Raw genomic sequence first — 24,871 nt, forward strand, 5'->3', positions numbered from 1 at the left:
TCAGCAGAACTGCATGGACCATAATTTAAAAGTTTAAAATATCTTTAAAATCATGTCACTTAGCACAATGAGTACGCTTTCACATTTTTATTCTGGATTACCCTGGGTATGAACTCACAACGTTACACCAAGTCATATCTTTCTTGAACTACCTGTCCAGTGAGAAGCCATAGATGGGCAATCAAGGGTTGCATGTAAATGTCACAGGTGCATATAGCGTGGATGTTTCAGCAGTTTCCACAGCATTTTTGTTAAAATAAAGGCACCAGACAGACAGACAAGATAGATAGATGGACGGACCAACCGATCGATCGATAAACTTTATGTTTCACCAATGGAAATTATAGCAATGGAAAAAGAAAAACACTAAATACTAAGTAGTAAGAATAAAAAAAGAGAAGGAACAGGGACTATATACATCGATACATACAGCATGTGTACAGTATAGAATAAAGAATATATGTACATACATACATCCAGTCTGTATAAATATATATGTCTAGGACACAAGGGGCATACAAGAAAACCAAAGACTAAACAACAAAACCAAGGTACTGTACACACTCAACAAGTGGCAAACAAAAGACAAAGCTTACAATGGCACAGGATACAGGCTATATATACACCGACTTTGAGGGGACAAAATTAGGTGAGAATTCAAAACTGTCGGAAATTCAGTTTTTGAGATAACATTTCACACTACTGTACATCTATAATGGCATGAAAATGTATTTCATGAACATTGGGGATTTATTGAGCAAGCAGTAGCTGCATACAATACTGTTTATACATGTTGATGCACTGAGCTCAATGTGTCTCACCCCTGTGAGATGGTTATTATAACATGCAGTTTAAAACTTGACTCGACCCTCACTGTAGCCAGCATGACACACCCAGATGAGTTTCTTGAACATATTTGGAAAGCTTGTCCGTTTTTCTTTATCACAAAGTATCAAGAAGTCGTCTCTAGCAGTCGAGACTAAGCTACAATCGAAACTTAGTACAAATAGTGAAACAGCTTATCTATAAATTTCATAACAATTGTGCATTTTGCATGTGACTGCAGCACTGTATGCAGCAAACATTGTGTCAATTCAGGTGCGTCTAACTACATCTAATCTAAACTACACTAGATGTGGGGCTAACATTAGATAGCATTTAGGAAACTAAACTACACTACCACTAAACGATCACCCAAGCACTAGATGCATACTGACTACAGAAAGAAAGCAGTGTCTTTAGCTGGCACTGAATCCCATGCTGAGTTTTACTGCAGTGGTGTCACCAGTGTTCCCTGGCTGTGCTTCGACATCCACTCTATTAAAATTTCTGTAAAACATGGCTTCTTAAAATTATCTGCAATTTTAAAGTTCCAAATTAAAATTCCTATCATACATTTTTTTATGATTTGACACAGATCATCCATATCTAAGCAATCTACAAAACCTTATTGCAATTACAATTTTCACACTAGTCACGGCTGCCATCTTGAAAAATGTACTATTATCTAAAATGTCAATTCCCAAGATCTACATGGTAGATAAATTCAACTAATTATATCCTCAATATTATATTATATCCCTCCCTGTTAAGAAAATTGATCAGAACAAAAATTAGTTGGTCTTTAGCGCCTCCCTGTCTTTAGTGGAGCAGCAGGTCAGTAAAGCAGAGCTCCTTTGATATCCAAAATGTCATTAGTTACTGTACCAGAAAGTCATCAACAAGAGTAGATTGTAGGTTTGAATACTGTATGACATCTTTGAACAACAGTGCACAAGCAGTTCTACACTGAGCACTGCATTTGTGAATGGCTATTAAACATCTACTAAATCAAGTCCATCAAACAAAAACATTTACTTACATACACACACACACACACACACACCTAAATACAAATATATGTAACAGTCACACCCTTGTCTGCAATGTGTTCAACAGTTTGACCCATGTTAAGGGCTTGCCCAGGGCAGGATTTGAACCCGCGTTTTACAAGCCAAGCTCTCCCGCTTGTGAGGCGGACCCGCTGACAATTACGCCAATAGGGATGCCCCTCTTGAAGGGACTGTCAGGGCTCCTTTGACTCAGTTACATATACAATACATAAATACAATATATAAATACACACACACACACACACATATATACACATATATATACATAAAATATATATATATATACTCAAACTCACTCGAGGGTGTGGTATATGGCCAATATACCACGGGTTGTCAAAATTGACATTAAATGTCAGGCATTAATAATTGACGCAGTAATATTTCACACAGAACGGTAAAGAGGCTTTGCCCGTGGTATATTGTGGCAATACAACCAATTAAGCAAGCAGATTGCGTGTGTGTATATATATTACATACAAAACATAGTTATGCATTGCACAGAAAATAGTCAGTTACTTAAAAACCTAAACCACTTGGTTTCTTAATGAGAAATGAAGGAACATACAGAGGTAGCCTGATATGAGGCCGTTTTTAAATAAATTCACATTCTAAAACGGCATAAAACTGTCTCAGCTGTTGCATCTTTGCATATCTTAAACTCTGATGTTGTCCCTTCTTGAAGCTGTGAGGAAAAAGCCCCCCCCCCTTCTCTCATCCACTGTTGGTCCAGAATCATCAGTGGTTTTATCACCATCATCATGACCTTCTGTGTTGCTTCTCAGCTCCCAGATGGATATCATATACTCTGAAACACATCAGCACAAAATAAGGCTGATTTTAAAATCCTAGATCTGTGGATATTACATGGTTACAACTGCTTAATACATGGTCGAACTCTGCCATCTAGTAGTGGCATGCGGCGATACATTTTCAATACATATTTAGGTGGTGTACTTCTCAGTAATACTAGTGTAGTACCTGCTTATTTTATGCTTCACATAAATGCCTCAGCCCAACTTACCATTCGAAACTGGAGTGTTCTCTTCAGTTCCCAACACTGACTGTGTTCAGTTTGTCACCTGCAGGAAAACACACAGCAGGACTTCATCATATCCTTATCCTTCTACACACAACCTCCTTAAGAAGTTGATGACAGAATATAGATCATCTCTTTTATTCCAATCTTATTTTTTATGTATTACAGAAATGAACTGATTACAACATAGAAACTAATTAAAATTCTACTTTGACTATGTAAATTCTACTCGGTTCTACCTACTATATCGGAGCCTTACCCTCAGCTGGTAGGTTGGTGCCATTGGCTCCACCTGGTTCTAAGAAGAGAACAAACTCACATTCAGACTGTAAATCAGTTTCTTTGTAAGATGAAGAATTGCGTTTGTTTCATTCAGCATTGGGGCTGACCTTATAACTCTGGGTAACATTGTCATCTGGTTTGTGTTGACTGTTCAACGCTAGTTTTACAGTAACGTGAACATTTAATACTTATGGACACAGTGAATCAAGTGACTTGATTCACTGATCTGATGTAAAGCAACCTTGGGTTTCATGAAAGGCGCTATATAAATGTAAGTTATTATTAGGTGGGCTAGCTTGCAGATGCTAGCCCAACTTGTGATATTCCCACATCTGGTCTCTTAAGATGACTAACTTCATCCACATCTGGCCTCTAAAGATAACTAACTTCATCCACATCTGGTGGCTAAAGATGATCAACTTCATCCACATCTGGTCTCTAAAGATGATTAACTTCATCCACATCTGGTCTCTAAAGATGATTAACTTCATCCACATCTGGTCTCTAAAGATGATTAACTTCATCCACATCTGGTCTCTAAAGATGATTAACTTCATCCACATCTGGTGGCTAAAGATGACTAAATTCATCCACATCTGGTGTCTAAAGATGACTAACTTCATCCACATCTGGTCTCTTGAGTCTCTTACATGTAACCCTTCAACAGTATTGTTTAATACATTTGGAGTCACTTACCACCAGATTGTGGCTCTTTAGTCCAAAAGGCTAGAATGAAGGAAGAAAGACGTGAGGTGAGTGAGATCTGCAAAGTCAACCAGACTCATGTGACTTCACCTCCAAGTCAACCTTTAGAGACTTGCGTTACAGAATATAACAAGCTATTGAATTCCATAAAGCAAAGTCAAACAACAAAGAGCTGGTGAGTGAAGTTTACCTGCTTCCCACGGCACTGATTCTATGGAAAAAGGTTGAAAAAATGCTTGTTTAATTAATTGTTGATTAGATTAATTGTTTATTAGAAGCAATTATTAAAAGAAGAAGAAGAACAGAGAGAGAAGTAAACATGAGCTGTTTTCACACATTGACTCGGACGTGTGGAGAATCAGGTCTGGACATTCTCCAGAGTTGCCTTTTACACATGTAGCAGACAACAGGAGGCTGTTGTAGTTGTTGTGTTCTCACATACTGGAAATGTTCAGTTTGGTTTAGGTGAGGGTTGCTGCTTGGGTAGAGTGTGCAGGAGGTAGGACACAATTTAAATTTTCATTTGAAATATATGTCTCATGTGGCTACCACCCTTCTTTCAATGGTACCCAATGTTCTTAAAAATATTAACTGTATTCAAATAACTTCCTGAATAGCCTATATACAGGTATTGCAGCAAATTAAACTACGTCAAAGTATATGTGACTACCTGGTCACTGACGTGTTTGTTTTAAATTTTGTGCTCCTGTAGTAACTGCTTGTTAGTAAGACAAGAAAACACAGAGAAACTGAAATTGTGTCACGGAGAGACGGCATTCTATGCTCCACTCAGGACCAAAACCCTGAATGAATGTTTGTTCCAAAGCGTTTACTATTAAGTTACCTCACACCAGCATTCCAGCTACTCTACAGTTATTCTGCCGTAGGTCAGCTTTGCCCAAATGTGTGTGTGTTCTATTGTCTATTGTGTTCTACTTCTGTTTGTATTCTTCCAGGTAGAAACGGCATCAACCTGTGAATGAATTCTCTGGACAACGACCTGCTCTATTCACACAATTGGCTCAATCAGACAGACTGGGAGGGTAGATTCCGGTGCAACTGATTCAGACATTTGCGTTCTAACATGCAGCTCCTAATGTGAAGATAAGTTCAGGTGTTCAGTGCACATGTGAAAGACACTGAGTAAAGAGAGGGAGAGACTCAGAGGCAGAGAGACAATGTGATCTTACCTTTCTGATAGAACCAAACTCCTGGGAGACAGAGACCAAGACAGAAATAAAAAATCAGAAAGTTGATACATTTACACACTGAACTGTATTTTCTATCTATTGTGTATCTGTATGTTCTGAGGTCACTATGTTCACCCATGACAAAAATACACTTTACTTAACTCTCAATCATTGCTTGGTTATTTTCATAACATGGAAACATACATGGTGAACACAGCTTAATCCTAACCCTATGCAGACCTACAGTAGTCACCCATATTTGAGATTAACTTGATGTTATCGTCCTCACCTGACATGTACCTGTGTACGGCGATGACCACTAGGACGGTACAGAGAAATATAATGAAGACTGAAATACCAAGCTTGACCTTTGCTGGCAATCCATCTGAAAATGATAAGTAGTTTCCATTAGAGGTGGTACAGTTGCTATATCCAGACGCTTGTGTTCAATCTGTCCAATCTGTCCCCATGTCATCATCATCCCAGTTAGAGGTGAGGAACGTATCAGGGAAGTGTCAGATGTGTTACAGGCGTCTCCCAGGACAGCAGAACGTCCTGGTAGAATGTGACATGATTACGTCTCTGATGCTTATATGTTCCTTGGTTACAAATGAAGCTCGCTAAAACATGTCCAGAGAGTGTATTTAACACATATGAGTGTATGATGACACACTAAAGCCCAGGGACACTGTTTTTGCGTTTCAGCCCCTTCACTCTGGAATGGCCTCACCATCAGAGTCTGTACCCCGTTTAAAAACAACATTTGTATAGGTTGGCATTTTTATAAGTGGTTTTATTGATGATGGTTTGGTCACCATTTCTGTGAAATTTAATTTATATGCGGACCTGATCATCACTATACATTTTGTTTTAATTGTGAAGCACTTTGTAACTATTGTTTGTAAAAGTGCTTCATAAATAAAGTAACTGATTCATTGATTAGTTCACTCACCTGGATGAAACGGGTTCTTGAGGGGTGGACTGCTCTTCTCACTCACTGGGTTCTTCTTCTGACAAGTGAACGTCTCAATCAGGTGATCAGTCTCATTGACTGTCAGCTGTTTGTCTGTAGCACCCAATACCTTCTCTCCTCCTCTCCAGCTGTAGGTAACTGGCTCTGCTCCAGTGGTGTCTCCCTCACAGCTAAGAGTGCAGGAGCTTTTGGGAGTTTCACACTTTACTGTGATTTTGAGCTCAGTAACTTCCTCTGTCAATAGAGGAGACAAAACCATTGGTTAGCAAATATCTCAATTTCTCTACACAGAAACACACCCAGCATGGTATGACTCATACATCAACACAAATGCTCACTTACTGATAACTGCTACGTTAAATGTGGTCTCTTGTAGTTTGCTGTTTAACTCCAGAGAGTAAACTCCTGTGTCTGAAGTCTGTAGATCAGTGATGACCAGATGTCCAGTTTGTGTGTCCAGAGTTGTGCGATCTTTGAAGCTAGCATAGTAATCCACATCGGATGAGAAATCTGGGTCTAATTCTGTTACCTTGTTTTTGCCATGTTTCCATGTGATAGTTTTTATTGGGTCAGGGAAAGAGGAGATATCTGGAGTCAGAGTAAGAGTGTCGCCCACTTTTTTATAGTCACCTGAGAAAAAAGAATAACATTGAATTATATACAGCAACCGAGTACTACTAACGTAAACCTGCGACTATTCAGCATTTGGGGTGTAGTGACCTATACACTTAACATTCTCAACTAGGCCTGCATAGGAAAGTGTAATCTACAGTGACGTTAAAGCCAATTGTTAATGATGGCAGGGAAAAGAAGACCAAGGCTACGAGCGTGATGATTGTTTTGAAACGGTCACCATGATGCCGGGCAGCCCGGTAGACTACATGTTAACTAACCTAAACTCAAGCGAAATGCATATAGATAGGGCTTACTGCTAGTACTGTAGGTCATAATACAATAGCAATCTAAAAACTATAGCGCTATATAGCGATGCGTACTGTGCATAGAGAAAAACGAAACCCCACATTTCCGTAGCTTGACTTCCCTAGTTCCCCTAGCTTGACTTCCCTAGTTCCCTGCAATCGTTTGTGTCGGACCAAAACTCACGAAGCCACAGTGATTATTACAAACACACCCAAATCATATCGAATACCTGCCTAATGGCGCGTTCCAGGTAACCCGTAACTCGTGTTTTTCCGACCTCCTACACGTGAAAATGCTCTGGAATGGCAGTCAAACCCGTAACTTCCCACCCGTGAACTCGTACAGATCGATGTACTCCCAGTTGCGCTCTCTGACGTCACACAGCCCTCTAAACAAGATGGCAGCCCCCATGGGTACGGCGACAAAGATAACTTTAGGGCAACGTAAAGTAAATTTCTACGTTGTAATCAAAATAATACAAACGATTATGCACTACAACCTGCTATGTGTATGTAATGATGCCCAAATATGTTGACAAGAGATAGCCAGTGCTAGCTAGCTAACATTAAGGTAAACCTGAACGTGACCATGCAAACGGCGAAAAGTCGATGATGTCAATAAATAAAATGTAAAGTACGATTTCTTAGCATAGCGAAATTAGGCATACAATGTTTAGCTTGCCAGCTCTGACAATGTGCCAAATCTCAAGCTTTTACCATATCGGCTTGTTTACATTTATCCAGAACCACGCATTCAGACAGTTTGCCTGGAACGCTATGAAGTCGTGAGTCGTGACTTGAAGTCGTAATTTACGAGCTCACAATCCTATCTGGATCCAGGGCGCGGTTTGACATGAAGCTACATGAACTACTTTAGACCTAGTTCAGTTCACGTAATCTACTCGTTACAATTAGCTACAATTACTTTGCAACTAGTTGAAATGAAAATAAAGAGTTGATTACATATAGAGCAACCACGAGGCCTACACGACTGCAGCGACCGCCCAGAAACATTAGGTTTAAAAACTTACTTGACTCGACCCTCGCTGTACCCAGAATGACACACACCCAGGTGAATATCTTGAACTTCATATTTGGAAACTTGCCCCCCAGTTTCTATCACAAAATATCAAGAAGTCCTCATAGCAGCCGAGACAAGCCTACGGTCGTAACACACCGAGGTAAAGTTGGTTTCACGTCCGACATTGGTCAGACATTCATATTCGGAATTTTAGGGACCGTGGAGAAAGTACAATTATAATCAGGAAAAAAGTCAATAACTCTGCCAATATTGGACAAAGACACCACAAACCACTTGCAAATTATTCTACTAATCAATATCTATCAGTGACAGAGTTTTGGAGTTGTGAAATTATTGATTACCAATTTATTAGAAATCAATAAATCAAATAAACCAATATTTAATGTGGTTAGGAACAATAACTGCCAATTTTGGGCAGAGACACCTCAAACCACTTCTGAATTATTCTTCTAATCAATATCTATCTATGACACCTTTTGGTTTTCTGAAAATATTGATTACCAATTTATTGAAAATCAATAAATTAATAAAACGAATATTTCATGTGGCTCGGATCAATAAATTTGCCAATTTTGGGCACAGACACTGCAAACCCTTTCAGAATTATTCTACTAATCAATATCTATCTATGACAGCTCTTGGTTTTATTAAATTATTGATGAGCAATTTATTAAAAATCAATAAATCAATTAAACCAATATTGAATATGACTAGGATCAATAACTTTGCCAATTCTGGGCACAGACACCTCAAACCACATTCATATACTGTACCATAATGACTGCGGATCTAAGAAAACATTTCAAAGAAAAATTTATTCAAATCGACAAAAAACAAAGAATAATGTAAAAACAGTGCTAATACAAATGATGCAGCTTACATTACAGGAATCAAGAGTCATCATCATAAGATTAGTTGCCCAAAATCGCTCACGTGCGGCACGGTGGCGCAGTACCTAGCACTGTCGCCTCGCAGCAAAAAACTCTCCAGGCCTTTCTGTATGGAGTTTGCATGTTCTCCCCATGTTCGCAAGGGTTTCGTTGTGAAAATATTCCTTTACAAAATTAGCAATACTTTTCACACAGTCATACAAGGAATATACCAGACACATAAACTTGTAAGAGGAGAGAGAAAAATAGGAGGGGGAAAATAATAACAAAAACAAACTAAAACAGAATATACAAATAAAAGAGACAAGGAGTACTAGGGATCCTCAGCAAGTTTCAGAACCTCAACTAAGTTACAAAGTTTCACAGCATTCTTTTTTAACATAAACTTCAGAGATAGGAAATAATGACAGTTCTTTGTGAAATACATGGAATGTCGGCAGAGACTTCAAGAATGTATTCTTATTCAAAAAGAACTGTACCAGAATAATAATGGTCGGGTTTCCCGAACAAGTTAAGAGGCACTTAACTCCAAAGTACTTCTTAACTCCCATACAAAGGGGAAAAAAAGGTCATAGCTAAGCAAAAAGCTCCATGGAGGAATGGAGTGATCTCTAGAAATGGAGTGATCTCTAGAAATCAAAATTCCAGTGTGCTCTTTTTAACCATCGATAAATCTTAATAGATCTTAAATCCCGCCCCCTATACACCTATCAACATGTCCTTTACTTCAAAGTGCGAGGAATTTGTAACATATTTTACAGACAAGATAACTGACATTAGGATGAATATCACTCAGTCGAGACCAAATGTTTTGATTGATGATCGCAGAGCAGAGTTGTTTACTCCAGTTGGCAGTGAAAAACAATTGGACTTGGTCAGACTGCCTTTGCTTACGACGCTCCCTGTACCTTGAGGTGCTTCCTACTATGACAGACTTTAAATCTGTGGCCTTTGCACTTCATCCTGCAATTGTTTTAAATGATTCTATCTGTAACACTGTACATTGATCTGTTGTTCTTTATTATTGTTCTCCCTTAATTGTTTGTGTATGATTGTGTTAGCTCGTCGACACCGCAAATGAGGGAAACCTCAGTGTCTAACGAGTTGAAATAAAGGTTTGAAATGAAATGAAATAATGAAATGAAATAATGCCAGGCTATCGCCTGGCGGAGGCATAAAAACTAAAACACTTGACTTCTTAATGAGAAATGGCAGAGCTGAAGGAACATACACAGATCTGGTAGCCTGATATAAGGCCGTTTTGAAACAAATTCACATTCTAAAACGGCATAAAACTCTCTCAGCTGTTGCACCCCCCTCCCCCCACTGTTGGTACAGAGTCATCAGTGGTTTATCACCATCAACTTGATCTTCTGTGTTGGTTCTCAGCTCCCAGATAAGATATCATAAACTCTGAAACACAGAAGCACAAAATAAGGTAGATTTTTAAGTCCTAGATCTGTGGATATTACATGGTTACAACAGCTTAATACATGGTCGAACTCTGCCATCTAGTGGTGGCATGTGGTGGTAGATTTTCAATACATATTTAGGTGGTGTACTTCAGTAATACTAGTGTAGTACCTGCTTACTTATGCTTCACATAAATGCCTCAGCCCAACTTACCATTCTAAACTGGAGTGTTCTCTTCAGTTCCCAACACTGACTGTGTTCAGTTTGTCACCTGCAGGAAAACACACAGCAGGACTTCATCATATCTTTATCCTTCTACACACAACCTCCTTAAGAAGCTTGATGACAGAATATAGATCATCACTTTTATTCCAATCTTATTTTTATACATTACAGAAATTAACTGATTGGTCAACAATTACAACATAGAAACTAATTTAAATTCTACTTGTCGGTACTACCTACTATATCGAAGCCTTAAGCCCAATTTATGCTTCGTCGAGCGACACTTTTAAAACCGTCGCTCAACACTTGACGTCATTGACGTCACAAAAAAGTGTCGCCGAGGGATGTCGCGCACCAACGTTTTTTTCTAATGTCGCTGACTCCGTCACATATTGTCACTCAAGTGTGATTGGATAGCTGGATAGAAGGCCCGTGCGTTGCCATGGATATACTTGTTCCGCAGCCTAGTTTTAGTTTTGCCTGTCATTTGACATTAGGCTGTCATGGAAGGAGTAGAGGAACATCTCTTTGAGCTTGTGAGGAGATATCCCCATCTGTACAATTCATCCCTGCCCCTTCACATATGCCCAAGTACTGGTACACCGGTACAGCCATCTTTTCCGATCAGAATGAAAACAAACCACAATTCTCACTCTTCACTCTTTACCTCAGATTAAACTCTTTCCCTCAGAAAGCCGCTTCTCTCAGAATGACAACAAACGCGCAACAAAATGACAAGCGCGCGGCTGATTGTTTCCATAGAGACGACGCGAAGTGTCGCCCGAAGCATAAATGCTACATGTCGAGCAACACTTATTTTTTTGTCGAGTGACATTTGTCGAGCGACACATTTCAAGAACTATAAATTAGGCTTTACCCTCAGCTGGTAGGTCGTTGCCATTGGCTCCATCTGGTTCTAAGAAGAGAACAAACTCACATTCAGACTGTAAATCAGTTTCTTTGTAAGATGAAGAATTGCGTTTGTTTCTTTCAGCATTGGGGCTGACCTTATAACTCTGGGTAACATGGTCATCTGGTTTGTGACCTTATAACTCTGGGTAACATTGTCATCTGGTTTGTGACCTTATAACACTGGGTAACATTGTCATCTGGTTTGTGACCTTATAACACTGGGTAACATTGTCATCTGGTTTGTGTTGACTGTTCAATGCTGGTTTTATAGTAACATTGTCATCTGGTTTGTGTTGACTGTTCAACGCTGGTTTTACAGTAACGTGAACATTTCATACTTCTTATGAACTACACAGTGAATCAACTGATACTACAGCAGAAGTCTGACCACATGCTGCTGGTGGCAACAGGACTCATTCATTCATTCTCACCTTTTTTTATTAGCCCTTCCATGGCTGTGGTGTTGTTGTCCACAGGGATGTTCCCTCCTGCTGCTACAAACAGAAAAGGACGACATGATCAGAAACAAACATCACCTCTTTCAGCCCTCTTCCTTCTCCCAGGATCCCGAGTTAAGATGACTAACTTCATCCACATCTGGTCTCTTAAGATGACTAACTTCATCCACATCTGGTCTCTTAAGATGACTAACTTCATCCACATCTGGTCTCTTAAGATGACTTACTTCATCCACATCTGGTGGCTAAAGATGATTAACTTCATCCACATCTGGTCTCTTAAGATGACTAACTCATCCACATTTGGTCTCTAAAGATGACTAACTTCATCCACATCTGGTCTCTTAAGATGACTAACTTCATCCACATCTGGTCTCTTAAGATGACTAACTTCATCCACATCTGGTCTCTTAGGATGACTAACTTCATCCACATCTGGTCTCTAAAGATGATTAACTTCATCCACATCTGGTGTCTAAAGATGACTAACTTCATCCACATCTGGTCTCTTAAGTCTCTTACATGTAACTCTTCAACAGTATTGAAAGAGAGCTCTGGGGGTCTCTCTGGATGCGCTGAACAGAACTAGTAGTTCTGCTAGTAGTTAACATAGGTCTACCTAACGTCTAGCATACAGACAGTAAATTAAATAAACAATAGATAAAGTTAACTTACGTTCTGGCAATAACGCACACTGGTTATGAAAGGCAATTGTAAAACCAACTCTCCTCAAACTCCGAGGAGTAACTGACGCTCTAGTGGAACTGTCATCAGCTACAATAGTACTACTCGCGCTGCATGCACTCGTTGCCTATAGCAACAGAACAGCAATGACGAAAAGGTAAATCACTGTCAGTAGGCTACAGCTACCAATAACGTGAGAATGCTAGATGCAAATAATAATCTGTCCAAATGATAATGATATTAAGGGCTTTCCTACAAGTATTGTTTAATACATTTGGAGTCACTTACCACCAGATTCTGGCTCTTTAGTCCAAAAGGCTAGAATGAAGGAAGAAAGACGTGAGGTGAGTGAGATCTGCAAAGTCAACCAGACTCATGTGACTTCACCGCCAAGTCAACCTTTAGAGACTTGCGTTACAGAATATAACAAGCTATTGAATTCCATAAAGCAAAGTCAAACAACAAAGAGCTGGTGAGTTAAGTTTACCTGCTTCCCACGGCACTGATTCTATGGAAAAAGGTTTAAAAAATGCTTGTTTAATTCATTGTTGATTAGATTAATTGTTTATTAGAAGCAATTATTAAAAGAAGAAGAAGAACGGAGAGAGAGAAGTAAACATGAGCTGTTTTCACACATTGACTCGGACGTGTGGAGAATCAGGTCTGGACATTCTCCAGAGTTGCCTTTTACACATGTAGCAGACAACATGAGGCTGTTGTTGTTGTTGTTGTTGTGTGTCAGACGTGTTCTCACATACTGGAAATGTTCAGTTTGGTTTAGGTGAGGGTTGCCACTTGGGTAGAGTGTGCAGGAGGTAGGACACAATTTACATTTTCATTAAAAAAAATAAAATAAAAAAAAAAGTATCATGTGGCTACCACCCTTCTTTCAATGGTACCCAATGTTCTTAAAACTATTAACTGTATTCAAATAACTTCCTGAATAGCCTATATACAGGTATTGCAGCAAATTAAACTACGTCAAAGCATAGGTGGCTACCTGGTCACTGACGTGTTTGTTTTCAATTTCGTGCTCCTGTAGTAACCGCTTGTTAGTAAGACAAGAAAACACAGAGAAACTGAACAGCTTTGCCCAAATGTGTGTGTGTTCTATTGTCTATTGTGTTCTACTTCTGTTTGTATTCTTCCAGGTAGAAACGGCATCAACATACCCACTCACTCGCTGTGAATAAATTCTCTGGACAACGACCTGCTCTATTCACACAATTGGCTCAATCAGACAGACTGGGAGGGTAGATTCCGGTGCAACTGATTCAGACATTTGCGTTCTAACATGCAGCTCCTAATGTGAAGATAAGTTCAGGTGTTCAGTGCACATGTGAAAGACACTGAGTAAAGAGAGGGAGAGACTCAGAGGCAGAGAGACAATGTGATCTTACCTTTCTGATAGAACCAAACTCCTGGGAGACAGACCAAGACGGAAATAAAAAAAATCAGCAAGTTGATGCATTTACACACTGAACTGTATTTTCTATCTATTGTGTATCTGTATGTTCTGAGGTCACTATGTTCACCCATGACAAAAATACACTTTACTTAACTCTCAATCATTGCTTGGTTATTTTCATAACATGGAAACATACATGGTGAACACAGCTTAATCCTAACCCTATGCAGACCTACAGTAGTCACCCATATTTGAGATTAACTTGATGTTATCCTCCTCACCTGACATGTACCTGTGTACGGCGATGACCACTAGGACGGTACAGAGAAATATAATGAAGACTGAAATACCAATCTTGACCTTTGCTGGCAATCCATCTGAAAATGATAAGTAGTTTCCATTAGAGGCTGTACAGTTGCTATTAGGGATGGGCATCAATGATCGAAGATCGATAATTGATTGATAAGGATTTTGGTCATCACAAAAAAATGTGCTCGATAATCATTAATAAATTCAGTGGAAATTAGTTTGTCTACGTTCTGTGTGAGAAATGTATTTGTTGAATTAGTAGGCTACGAGATGGCGCAACAGGTTCCCGAAGTAACGATGCATATTAATATTTAGCCAGTCCAGCAGCAGCAGAACAGCCTAGCCATGTTGAAGACGAAGCGGGCAAAACGAAGTTTGGCGTGGGATAATTTTTATTTAAAAGGAGACACGGCTTACTGCACTGCAGGTTGGCCAAATTAGCGCAAACCTACCTCTGCATCCCAGCAACCTCGATCCCCTCAGAGCGAGTGTTTTCTGCGGCTGGCCTGACTGTCACCAGATTGCGTTCGCGTCTCACCCCTGAGCATGCTCAACTTTCTGAACAAGAACCAGTAGGCCTACTAGGCTCTCACTGGATTAAAGTTAAAGCTGAACGCTCTTAAGGACACTAATGTTTACGTTTTCAGTCATTCTCCTACAGTATGTGTGAGTATTTTGTTTTTTTACGTTACTGCCGGTGAGTAACGTTATCTTATTTTTGCTATATTTTTTATTTATTTTACGTAAAATGTGTTGTTAAACAATACGCTTATTTAAGAGGATTGTTATTGGACTGAAGTGTCTAGTTTGAATGTGGTTTTGAGTGCAATCGCGTTAGCATGCGTGGACAGCCTAATGTAGGCTAACGTTATCAGAACACAAGAAATAAGGCTATTTTAAAGGAAAGGTGCTTTATTTGTTATTTCTGCCTGCTTCCTTCTTTATATGTTCCTTGGTTACAAATGAAGCTCGCTAAAACATGTCCAGAGAGAGTATTTAACACATATGAGTGTATGATGACACACTAAAGCCCAGGGACACTGTGTTTTTGCGTTTCAGCCCCTTCACTCTGGAATGGCCTCTCACTCACCATGTCTCCATTTCTGTGAAATGTAATTTATATGCGGACCTGATCATCACTATGCATTTTGTTTTAACTGTGAAGCACTTTGTAACTACTGTTTGGAAAAGTGCTTCATAAATAAAGTCACTCATTCATTCATTCACTCACCTGGATGAAACGGGTTCTTGTGGGGTGGACTGCTCTTCTCACTCACTGGGTTCTTCATCTGACAAGTGAACGTCTCAATCAGGTGATCAGTCTCAGTGACTGTCAGCTGTTTGTCTGTAGCACCCAATACCTTCTCTCCTCCTCTCCAGCTGTAGGTAACTGGCTCTGCTCCAGTGGTGTCTCCCTCACAGCTAAGAGCGCAGGAGCTTTTGGGAGTTTCACACCTTTCAGTGATTTTGAGCTCAGGAACTTCCTCTGTCAATAGAGAGACAAAACCATTGGTTAGGAAATATATCTATCTCTGTACATCACACTCTCACTCACAGAAACACACACACAGACCTTGTAAATTCACATGGGGACCGACACCAACACACACACCTCCTTGGTTACAAATGAAGCTCGCTAAAACATGTCCAGAGAGTGTATTTAACACATATGAGTTTTTGATGACACACTAAAGCCCAGGGACACTGTGTTTTTGTGTTTCAGCCCCTTCACTCTGGAATGGCCTGCCCCTCACCATCAGGTCAGCTGAGTCTGTGCCCCGTTAAAAAACAACATTTGTATAGGTTGGCATTTTTATAAGTGGTTTTATTGATGACGGTTTGTTCTCCATTTTTGTGAAACGTAATTTATATGCGGACCTGATCATCACTATACCTTTTGTTTTAACTGCCAAGCACTTTGTAACTATTGTTTGTAAAAGTGCTTCATAAATAAAGTAACTGATTCATTCACTCACCTGGATGAAACGGGTTCCTGAGGGGTGGACTGCTCTTCTCACTCACTGGGTTCTTCATCTGACAAGTGAACATCTTAATCTTGTGATCAGTCTCAGTGACTGTCAGCTGTTTGTCTGTAGCACCCAATACCTTCTCTCCTCCTCTCCAGCTGTAGGTAACTGGCTCTGCTCCAGTGGTGTCTCCCTCACAGCTAAGAGTGCAGGAGCTTTTGGGAGTTTCACACTTTACTGTGATTTTGGGCTCAGGAACTTTGTCTGTCAATGGAGGAGAGACAAAACCTTTGTTTAGGAAATATCTCTATCTCTGTACATCACACTCTCACTCACAGAAATACTCTCACTCGCAGAAACACACACACTTACACTCACACACACACACACACACACACACACACACACACACACACACACACACACACACACACACACACACACACACACACACACACCTTGTAAATTCACATGGGGACAGACACCAACACACACACCTCCTTGGTTACAAATGAAGCTCGCTAAAACATGTCCAGAGAGTGTATTTAACACATATGAGTTTTTGATGACACACTAAAGCCCAGGGACACTGTGTTTTTGTGTTTCAGCCCCTTCACTCTGGAATGGCCTGCCCCTCACCATCAGGTCAGCTGAGTCTGTGCCCCGTTTAAAAACAACATTTGTATAGGTTGGCATTTTTATAAGTGGTTTTATTGATGATGGTTTGTTCTCCATTTTTGTGAAATTTAATTTATATGCGGACCTGATCATCATTATACATTTTGTTTTAACTGTGAAGCACTTTGTAACTATTGTTTGTAAAAGTGCTTCATAAATAAAGTAACTGATTCATTGATTAGTTCACTCACCTGGATAAAATGGGTTCTTGAGGGGTGGACTGCTCTTCTCACTCACTGGGTTCTTCATCTGACAAGTGAACGTCTCAATCAGGTGATCAGTCTCAGTGACTGTCAGCTGTTTGTCTGTAGCACCCAATACCTTCTCTCCTCCTCTCCAGCTGTAGGTAACTGGCTCTGCTCCAGTGGTGTCTCCCTCACAGCTAAGAGTGCAGGAGGTGTTGGTGTCACAAGTTTTAACGATTTTGAGCTCAGTAACTTCCTCTGTTGATGGAGAAGAGACAAAACCATTGGTTAGCAAATATCTCAATCTCTACACAGAAACACATCCGGCATGGTATGACTCATACATCAACACAAATGCTCACTTACTGATAACTGCTACATCAAATGTGGTCTCTTGTAGTTTGCTATTTAACTCCAGAGAGTAAACTCCTGTGTCTGAAGTCCGTAGATCAGTGATGACCAGATGTCCAGTTCGTGTGTCCAGAGTTCTGCGAAAGTCACTATAGTAATCCACGGCAGAATTGAAATCTGGGTCTAATTCTGCTATCTTGTCTTTGCCATGTTTCCATAGGATAGTTTTTATTAGGTCAGGGAAAGAGGAGATATCTGGAGTCAGAGTAAGAGTGTCGCCCACTTTTTTATGGATACCTGAGAAAAAAGAATAACATTGAATTATATACAGCAACCGAGTACTAGTGACCTATACACTTAACATTCTCAACTAGGCCTACATAGGAAAGTGTAATCTACAGTGACGTTAAAGCCAATGGTTAATGATGGCAGGGAAAAGAAGACCAAGGCTACGGGCGTGATGATTGTTTTGAAACTGTCACCATGCATGAAGCTATAGGGGGAGGCTGCAGCCGTGGAGCACCAGTCTGGGGCCGCACCCCTCTCGTGCTGGAAGCTGTTGCTATTATTATTTATTATTAATTTATTTAGTTCGATGCCGGGCAGCCCGGTAGAATATATGTTACCAGACCTAAACTCAAGCGAAATGCATATAGATAGGGCTTACTGCTAGTACTGTAGGTCATAATACAATAGCAATCTAAAAACTATAGCGCTATATAGCGATGCCTACTGTGCATAGAGAAAAACTAAACCCCACATTTCCGTAGCTTGACTTCCCTAGTTCCCGTAGCTTGACTTCCCTAGTTCCCTGCAATCGTTTGTGTCGGACCAGAACTCACGAAGCCACAGTGATTATTACAAACACACGTTAACTCCATCTTCTATCCTGTTCTATTAACACATCCATGGTTAACTCACACAATCGCATTGAATACCGAAGATATATGGCGCAGTTTGACACGATCCTCGAGGCTATATATTTCATAGGACGTTTGGACCTACTTTAGACCTAGTTCAGTTCACGTCATCTACTCGTTACTATTAGCTACATTAATTAGCAATTAGTCGTTATTGAAATCAATTAAAGAGTTGATTACATAGACCAACAACTTATTTATTAGTTAAGCCTAGTAGTAGCGGTCACCGCCCCTCCTTAACAACATGATAGGTTTAAGAACTTACTTGACTCGACCCTCGCTGTACCCAGAAGGACACACACCCAGGTGAGTATCTTGAACTTCATATTTGGAAAGCTAGTCCGATTTTTTAACACAAAATATCAAGAAGTCGTCTCTGGCAGTCGAGACTAGTCTACAAAATGGACTCTACAATCGAAAGTGAAAGTGTACAACGTGACGTAGCCTCAATTAATATCCTTTGTGTCGACTAGTTTTTGGAACGATGTATCTAGGCTAATTTACACGACTACACGTATAAATTAAAGGAAAACCTGCAAACGTGTAGGATGATATGAATGTTTATTGGACTTTGGCGCCTGCCTGTCTTTAGTGGAGGACCACCTCCTAACCAGAAGATGGCAGCAGAGTTCATTTGGTATGATATCCAAAATGTTAATATCATTGTAATAACAATAATTGGTTACTTTACCAGGCCGGTATGGTGGTAGGCCTACAGGCTACAGTAGGTCTATTTAGGACCAGATGAACCCCTTGACTCATTATGAGGCCGTTGAGATCAATATTGTTGTGCAGAGACCTCGTCTTATAATTCTCCCTGAGATGCTTGACTAATGCAGGTCAAGATGTTTTCACTTTCAAAATATTCAGTTAATTCTGGTCTTATAAATCAATAAAGTGGCACACACAACTCTCACACATTGACAAGCACACACACACATAATTCATGCAAACAAATTGGCATCTAGGTCTACAGCATGCCTGTACTGTAGGGGTCAACGTTTGGCCATGTTTCTTTGGAGAGCTGGTTAAACTGAATAGAAAGTGTCGTTTATTTCAAATGCACAACTTGAGTCAAAAAGTACTTCAGGAGAAAAATGCGGTCGAATCAACAATTTATTGAGCAAGCCTTTACATGGATCAAATCTTCGGCATTACTACTTTCTTTTACGAGGCGGCCATCTTATATGTCCTGGCTTCAGGCCAAATATCACATGACAAACAAATTTGCATACAAGGGATATAAACATGGTCACAAACGGTTCAACTAAGTTCTGAATGGTCAATGTATCCGCTGACCTTTGCCCCCCCTTCGGACACGGGGGCTGCTGGGTCCTTCCTGGGATCATGTTACAAACTGTAGGCTAACTGACTTCAGAGGTGAACTTTAGGTCACGCTGACCCAGAGACAAAGATAAAGGAATGCTGACTCAGGACAGTATATCTGCTTCGCTCACATGTTACAAGTACTTATAATAACACAGTTCTACCTAAAGTGTTTATTCATTCATTATTCTTAATAAAATAATTACTACATGAGAGTAATACAGATGTTTTGATGTAATACCCTGGATAGTAAGCGGATCTGGGCCATATACAGGCCAGATCTGGCCCTTGTGGCTTAGTTCCGGCCCATATATGGCCCAGAATCATTACACATCCGCTTGCTATCTGGGACAGTATAAAAATATACTACAAAAGTTTATTTGCCAAGCGTAACAAGTGCACGTACGTTGGAATTCTTGTAATCGCTAGTCCTAAGAGTATCTTATCAGTGCTAATCAGTTCCTCACCCTAGTCCTAGGCACACAACTAGACATTTAAAGGTTCCCAAACTGGCAAGTTAGACTACGAGTGGACATTTCTCCCGTCATCCCAGAATTCCTCTACCGGAACATCCTACTGGCTGGGATCCGAAGGAGTGAGTCCTTTGCAAAAGAGGCCAGTCTACCTTTTCCTGTTACTTGCTTCCTAAAATAACACTAGGCTACATTAACCAAAAACCAACATTGATTAAAAAACAACAATATAACAGTTCACATTGCAACACATTTATTTAAATTAGATCATGTATATTTCATCAAAAAGGGTCAAGTTTCCAGGACATGGGGCAGTGCAAACGGTGACGGTACAAACAAAAGTATTTCAACACATACAAAATGGGTAGCATTCAGCCCCAAGGTGAAAAAGGCAGTTTCAAGTATTGTGGCCTCAAAGATATTTTCTCTTTCAAAAATTCATGGCTATTCATCCTCACGTAAATACAAGTACAAAAATGAACATCTGAGAACAGAGTCCGTCCAGGAAAATAATATCAATCTAAAACAGTCAGTCCAAGAAAATAATATCTAAAATACAAAAGGATTTGCTCATATGAATTAATGGCAGTCTTCTCCTGTGTTACAATACAGTCCTGTGGAACAGTCTGCACAGAAAGCACAATGAGAACTCATCAATACTTCTTGGTCACTGCATCATCACCATTGCTCAGTGCACAAAAACAGTTGTTCACTGAATAACAACCATTGCTCACCGCATGACAAATAACTTCACTACACGACAACCATTGTGTGGCGAGTCGATCATTGCTCAGCTGATGTTGCACCGTGTTCAATCCTCCTCAAGCCAGGCAGGTACAGGTGATTGTAGCCAGCTGATGCCAGTGTTGCAGTCCGCTTCAGTGTGTGTGTGTGTGTGTGTGTAGAAGTCCTAAGATTCCCCTAGGATCCTCTGCATCTCCTGAACACAAGGTAGGATTGTCTGGCTTTGCACCTGTGCCACCTTAAACCTACAGAGACAATGTGAGCCAGAGAGAGAGAGAGAGAGAAAGGGAGACAAAGAAACAGAGATGGGAGTTTAAGTTCATACATGTAAAATGTTAACTTCATACATGTAAAAAATTAAGTTCATACATATAAAATGTTAAGTTCAGTATTGGGTGTGCTATAATCTACAGTCCTTGTAGCCTGAATCGTGCAGAATCAGATCAGTTCATATTTAACCCCAAAGGTCAGAGAGACGGCCAATCAGATTAGATACCTCCTCATCAGTTCCCTGGCCCTGGCGGGCTGTGGGCGCAGGTGCCGCAGAGCGGTAGCGCAGTGTGCCGCCAGCGCGACGAAACACTGCTCCCTCAGCGCGTTGTGGCTGCTGGTGTCCCACTGGGGCAGCTCGCTGGTATACCTCCACGCCACCAGGGAGTGCTCTACGGCAGACTCCCAGTCCTCGCTGCTCAGCAGGGCTCCTCCTCCCTCTTGGCACGAAAGCTTTGAAGACGGAACATTTCAAGGACATGATTTCAGACTCGTCTCACCATGCCAGACGTTCGAGATCTCCGCCTCCAAAAGTCTGGAGACAAATTGTCGCTAGAACAGCGCCGAAAAACCAACGCTACCAATCAGAACCACTGCCTACATCTCTCAAATTGTTTCCACCCACTTTTAGCAACGAAATCTGGACGAATGTCTTCAGTCTCTAGTTGAGCGCAGGATCGCAACAAACAAACAAAAACAAACTACCACCAACACTGACCAATATTCCACACACTCACTTTAAAAGCCACCAAGTGCGGGTAGGCCTTTCTGTAGCAATGTGCGTCTCTATTGGACCCCAGCCGAGAGTAAGGTATCGATCTGTACACGTTGCTCTTCTTTAGCTGGAGGTCCTCCTGTAAGAGTTTCAGATCTGAGGTGGGAGTCTGGGAGCGCTGTCTCTGTGGATGTGTGAGAGAGAGAGAGAGAGAGAAAGAGAGAGAAAGAAAGAGAGAGAGAGAAAGAGAGAGAGAAAGAGAAAGAGAGAGAAATAAAGAGAGAGAAAGAGAGAGAGAGAAAGAGAGCGAGAGAGATGCAATTTAGGATCTGGAAACGGCACTCGTCCTGAGTAATTTCTAAGTGTCCTTTCAATGCGATGACTGGTCAGGGGATGAACCATGAACTAATCCCTGAGGACTCTCTCCAGCAACGCCCCATCTGGGAACACATGGCTGCCACGGGGAGCCTGTTCCAGACGGAATAATGAAGCGGAACGAAACGGACGGTTCAGTCTGAGTGTCAGGCTACAGTGAATGGGGCTCTGTGTGCGACCGGTACCTGTTCTTCCAGGATGAGGGACCTGATCAGCTGGAGCAGCTGCTGCTTGGAGAGGATGCTCTGGCTATCGTCCGCCCTCGGACAGGGCTCCCCCGGCTGGCCACCACCGCGGAGTCGTCTGGGGAGGGCCGTGTCCACTGTGGGAAATGTATTCGGTTAAGTCAATGAATGAATAATGTTGATCATCCAATGCACTCTTTGTTTTCAGCAAGCTGAAGAGCTCCTTTAGCAACAGACTTGTGATGCCTAGGTGCTCTACTGATAGATTTGTGAAGTCCTTGTACCGGCTGCTGTTAAGTTCTTTAATGAAAATCTTTGTCATGTCTTACTGCGCTCTCCATCTACTGCCTTGAGACACACTCTATCGTCCTGTATTCTGTTGTGTGTTGTGTCAGGCCTTTGTGCTGTGTATGTTGTGTTGTGTTTTTCGTACTATGGTGGCACTCAATTTCCCCCTTGGGGATTAATAAAATAAACTAACTGACTCAAGTCATGAGACGAGGAGCTGGAACTCCCCCTCTTCCTGTTTTTAGCACATTTAGTTGACAACGTGGTTACCCAATGTCAAATTTCATGGTGGGTCTTACGTGTCGAGTCAGCAACCCTTTTAGATGATTGATTTAGACGGGAGTAAAGCAAGCTTAGATGATGACACCAGGAAAGGATAGAACATATATCCTGACCCTAGGATACAACCTAGTTAAATCTTGTGTTAAGGGTTGAAGCATGATAAGTCGGTTTAATGAATTCATTCATTTGTTATTGTGTGTGAGGAATTCACACACAATAGTCCCGAGACTTATTGCCAGTGTGGTCCTCGTCTGTTACAGCAATGGTCTGCACATGCAGGCAGGACACCGCTTTGTGAAGTGAACTCACCGGACTGTCCACGTCTAGAGGCGAGATCTCTGCTTCTTGAACTCAGAATCTCAAAGTACGACCTTCGCATACGGGCTGTGAGACATTCAGAAAGAGAGAAACAACAAAGAAGATACTGTATTAAGTCGTATGGAAAGTATACCACGATGGAGTTGTAGTATAGTAGCTTTTAAAGCTTATAAACTGGTAAAAGAAACCCAGAAGGAAGTTAATTTGGTTAGCTAGCCAGCTGATTGTGATGTGTGATTAAGGACGAACACTTTGACCAAGCTTGTTGTTTGTTAGTTAATTAGCTTGTTAGCTAGATAGCGGGTTATTGTGGCTAACAGTTTGTTAAGTTAGGACATACCTGCAATTTTGGGCTGTGGAGCAGGGATTTCCATCAAGACACGTCTTGGCTGACATATCGTTGCCATTGTAAGATAATTAGGAAGATAGCGAGGTCACACAAGTTATGTTCGAACAAAGTTGTGGTTAGCTAGCTAGGCTAACCTGCAATAGAGTAATGTACGCCACTCTGAGTTTGGTTGTAAGCAACAACTAGTCTAGCTGGCAAATATGCACAAAGTAATGTTTGCTCTGATAAACCGTTAAATCCCTCAAATAGAATATAAAACGATTAAATTATTAGACAGATTAGCAGCTAAGAACATAAACTCTGTTGTGTTCCCGCTTGTGTTGAAACACAAATGAAACAGCGCTGGTTTGCGTGGCCCAGCCTCGCCTTCTGATTGGTTAACGTCGGCCAGCCTCGCCTTCTGATTGGTTAACGTCGGACAGGCGCCCAAATCTTACTAGAAGACAATGGATAATAAAATGACACCGAGATACAGTGTATTTCATAAGGTAAACTGTTTATATTTGTTCATTATTTTCCTGATTTACTTAACAAAATTAGCCTGGCCTACACTGTCAACCAGCCATTTGATAGTAGCTAAAAGTCAACAATAGTCAGTCAACAAAAAGAACAAAAAGGTAAGATATAAAAAGATCTTTATTGATCACCATATAATATAACTGTTCGATTTTTAGAGATAATCACAGAGGAGGGTGCACTCCATATAACATCAATAATATATTGTATGTACATTATAGGCACTGAACCTCTTTTTGCCAGCTATGGACTTATTGGTACAGGATAGGCCAAACACATCACATCAAGGACATACTCATTCATGACCTTCTAATGACACTTTCAAGACAGTTTTTGATCTTCCAACGTCTCTGCATCTGTCTGTCAGTGCCTTATGAGTCAGTTATGTCTACTGCTTTATTTTCTGTGTTTGAATGATACCTAACATGGTGTAGGCCCTAGTGTTCACATAAACAAAACTGTCTCTGTGTGCTGTGCACACCCGTAAATGAAGTTCCTCTCCAGTTTCAATGGTTCGAATGTTTTTTTTAAAAGATTTCAGGAATTTCACAGTTTTGTGGGGCGGTTGATCATGTTGAGGTTGTTGGCTG

At 40.7% G+C, this 24,871-nt stretch overlaps 2 protein-coding genes across 6 annotated transcripts; both read right to left on the reverse strand.

Annotated features, from left to right (window-relative positions):
* Positions 1-312: 312 nt before the first annotated feature.
* LOC311321481 (cell adhesion molecule CEACAM2-like) lies at positions 313-18,946 on the reverse strand. Of its 5 annotated transcripts, none has more exons than XM_084453469.1 (13): positions 18,706-18,946; positions 17,536-17,817; positions 17,176-17,427; positions 16,316-16,570; positions 15,571-15,825; positions 14,312-14,407; positions 14,023-14,043; positions 13,110-13,130; positions 12,911-12,940; positions 11,912-11,974; positions 11,446-11,484; positions 10,557-10,614; positions 313-2,697 (listed from the first exon to the last, which is right to left on the reverse strand). In XM_084453469.1, exons 1-12 carry the CDS (start codon positions 18,764-18,766, stop codon positions 10,580-10,582), a joined length of 1,410 nt encoding a protein of 469 aa, XP_084309595.1. In that variant the 5' UTR covers positions 18,767-18,946; the 3' UTR covers positions 313-2,697; positions 10,557-10,579. The 5 variants fall into 5 exon arrangements, with proteins under 5 accessions (XP_084309595.1, XP_084309597.1, XP_084309596.1 ...); XM_084453468.1 differs by lacking the exon at positions 313-2,697 and adding an exon at positions 8,837-10,343; XM_084453471.1 differs by lacking the exons at positions 10,557-10,614; positions 11,446-11,484; positions 11,912-11,974; ... (2 more) ...; positions 14,023-14,043; positions 14,312-14,407 and adding exons at positions 2,914-2,971; positions 3,188-3,226; positions 3,907-3,936; ... (1 more) ...; positions 5,106-5,126; positions 5,395-5,490.
* A 2,174-nt stretch (positions 18,947-21,120) lies between these two features.
* Positions 21,121-23,957, reverse strand: LOC311321454 (uncharacterized protein). The gene is made up of 6 exons (XM_084453436.1): positions 23,757-23,957; positions 23,408-23,482; positions 22,529-22,665; positions 21,991-22,152; positions 21,480-21,706; positions 21,121-21,228 (listed from the first exon to the last, which is right to left on the reverse strand). Exons 1-6 carry the CDS (start codon positions 23,821-23,823, stop codon positions 21,150-21,152), a joined length of 747 nt encoding a protein of 248 aa, XP_084309562.1. The 5' UTR covers positions 23,824-23,957; the 3' UTR covers positions 21,121-21,149.
* Positions 23,958-24,871: the final 914 nt, after the last annotated feature.

Source organism: Borostomias antarcticus (genome assembly GCF_949987555.1).
Source record: "Borostomias antarcticus genome assembly, chromosome: 19".
Classification (NCBI taxonomy): domain Eukaryota; kingdom Metazoa; phylum Chordata; class Actinopteri; order Stomiiformes; family Stomiidae; genus Borostomias; species Borostomias antarcticus.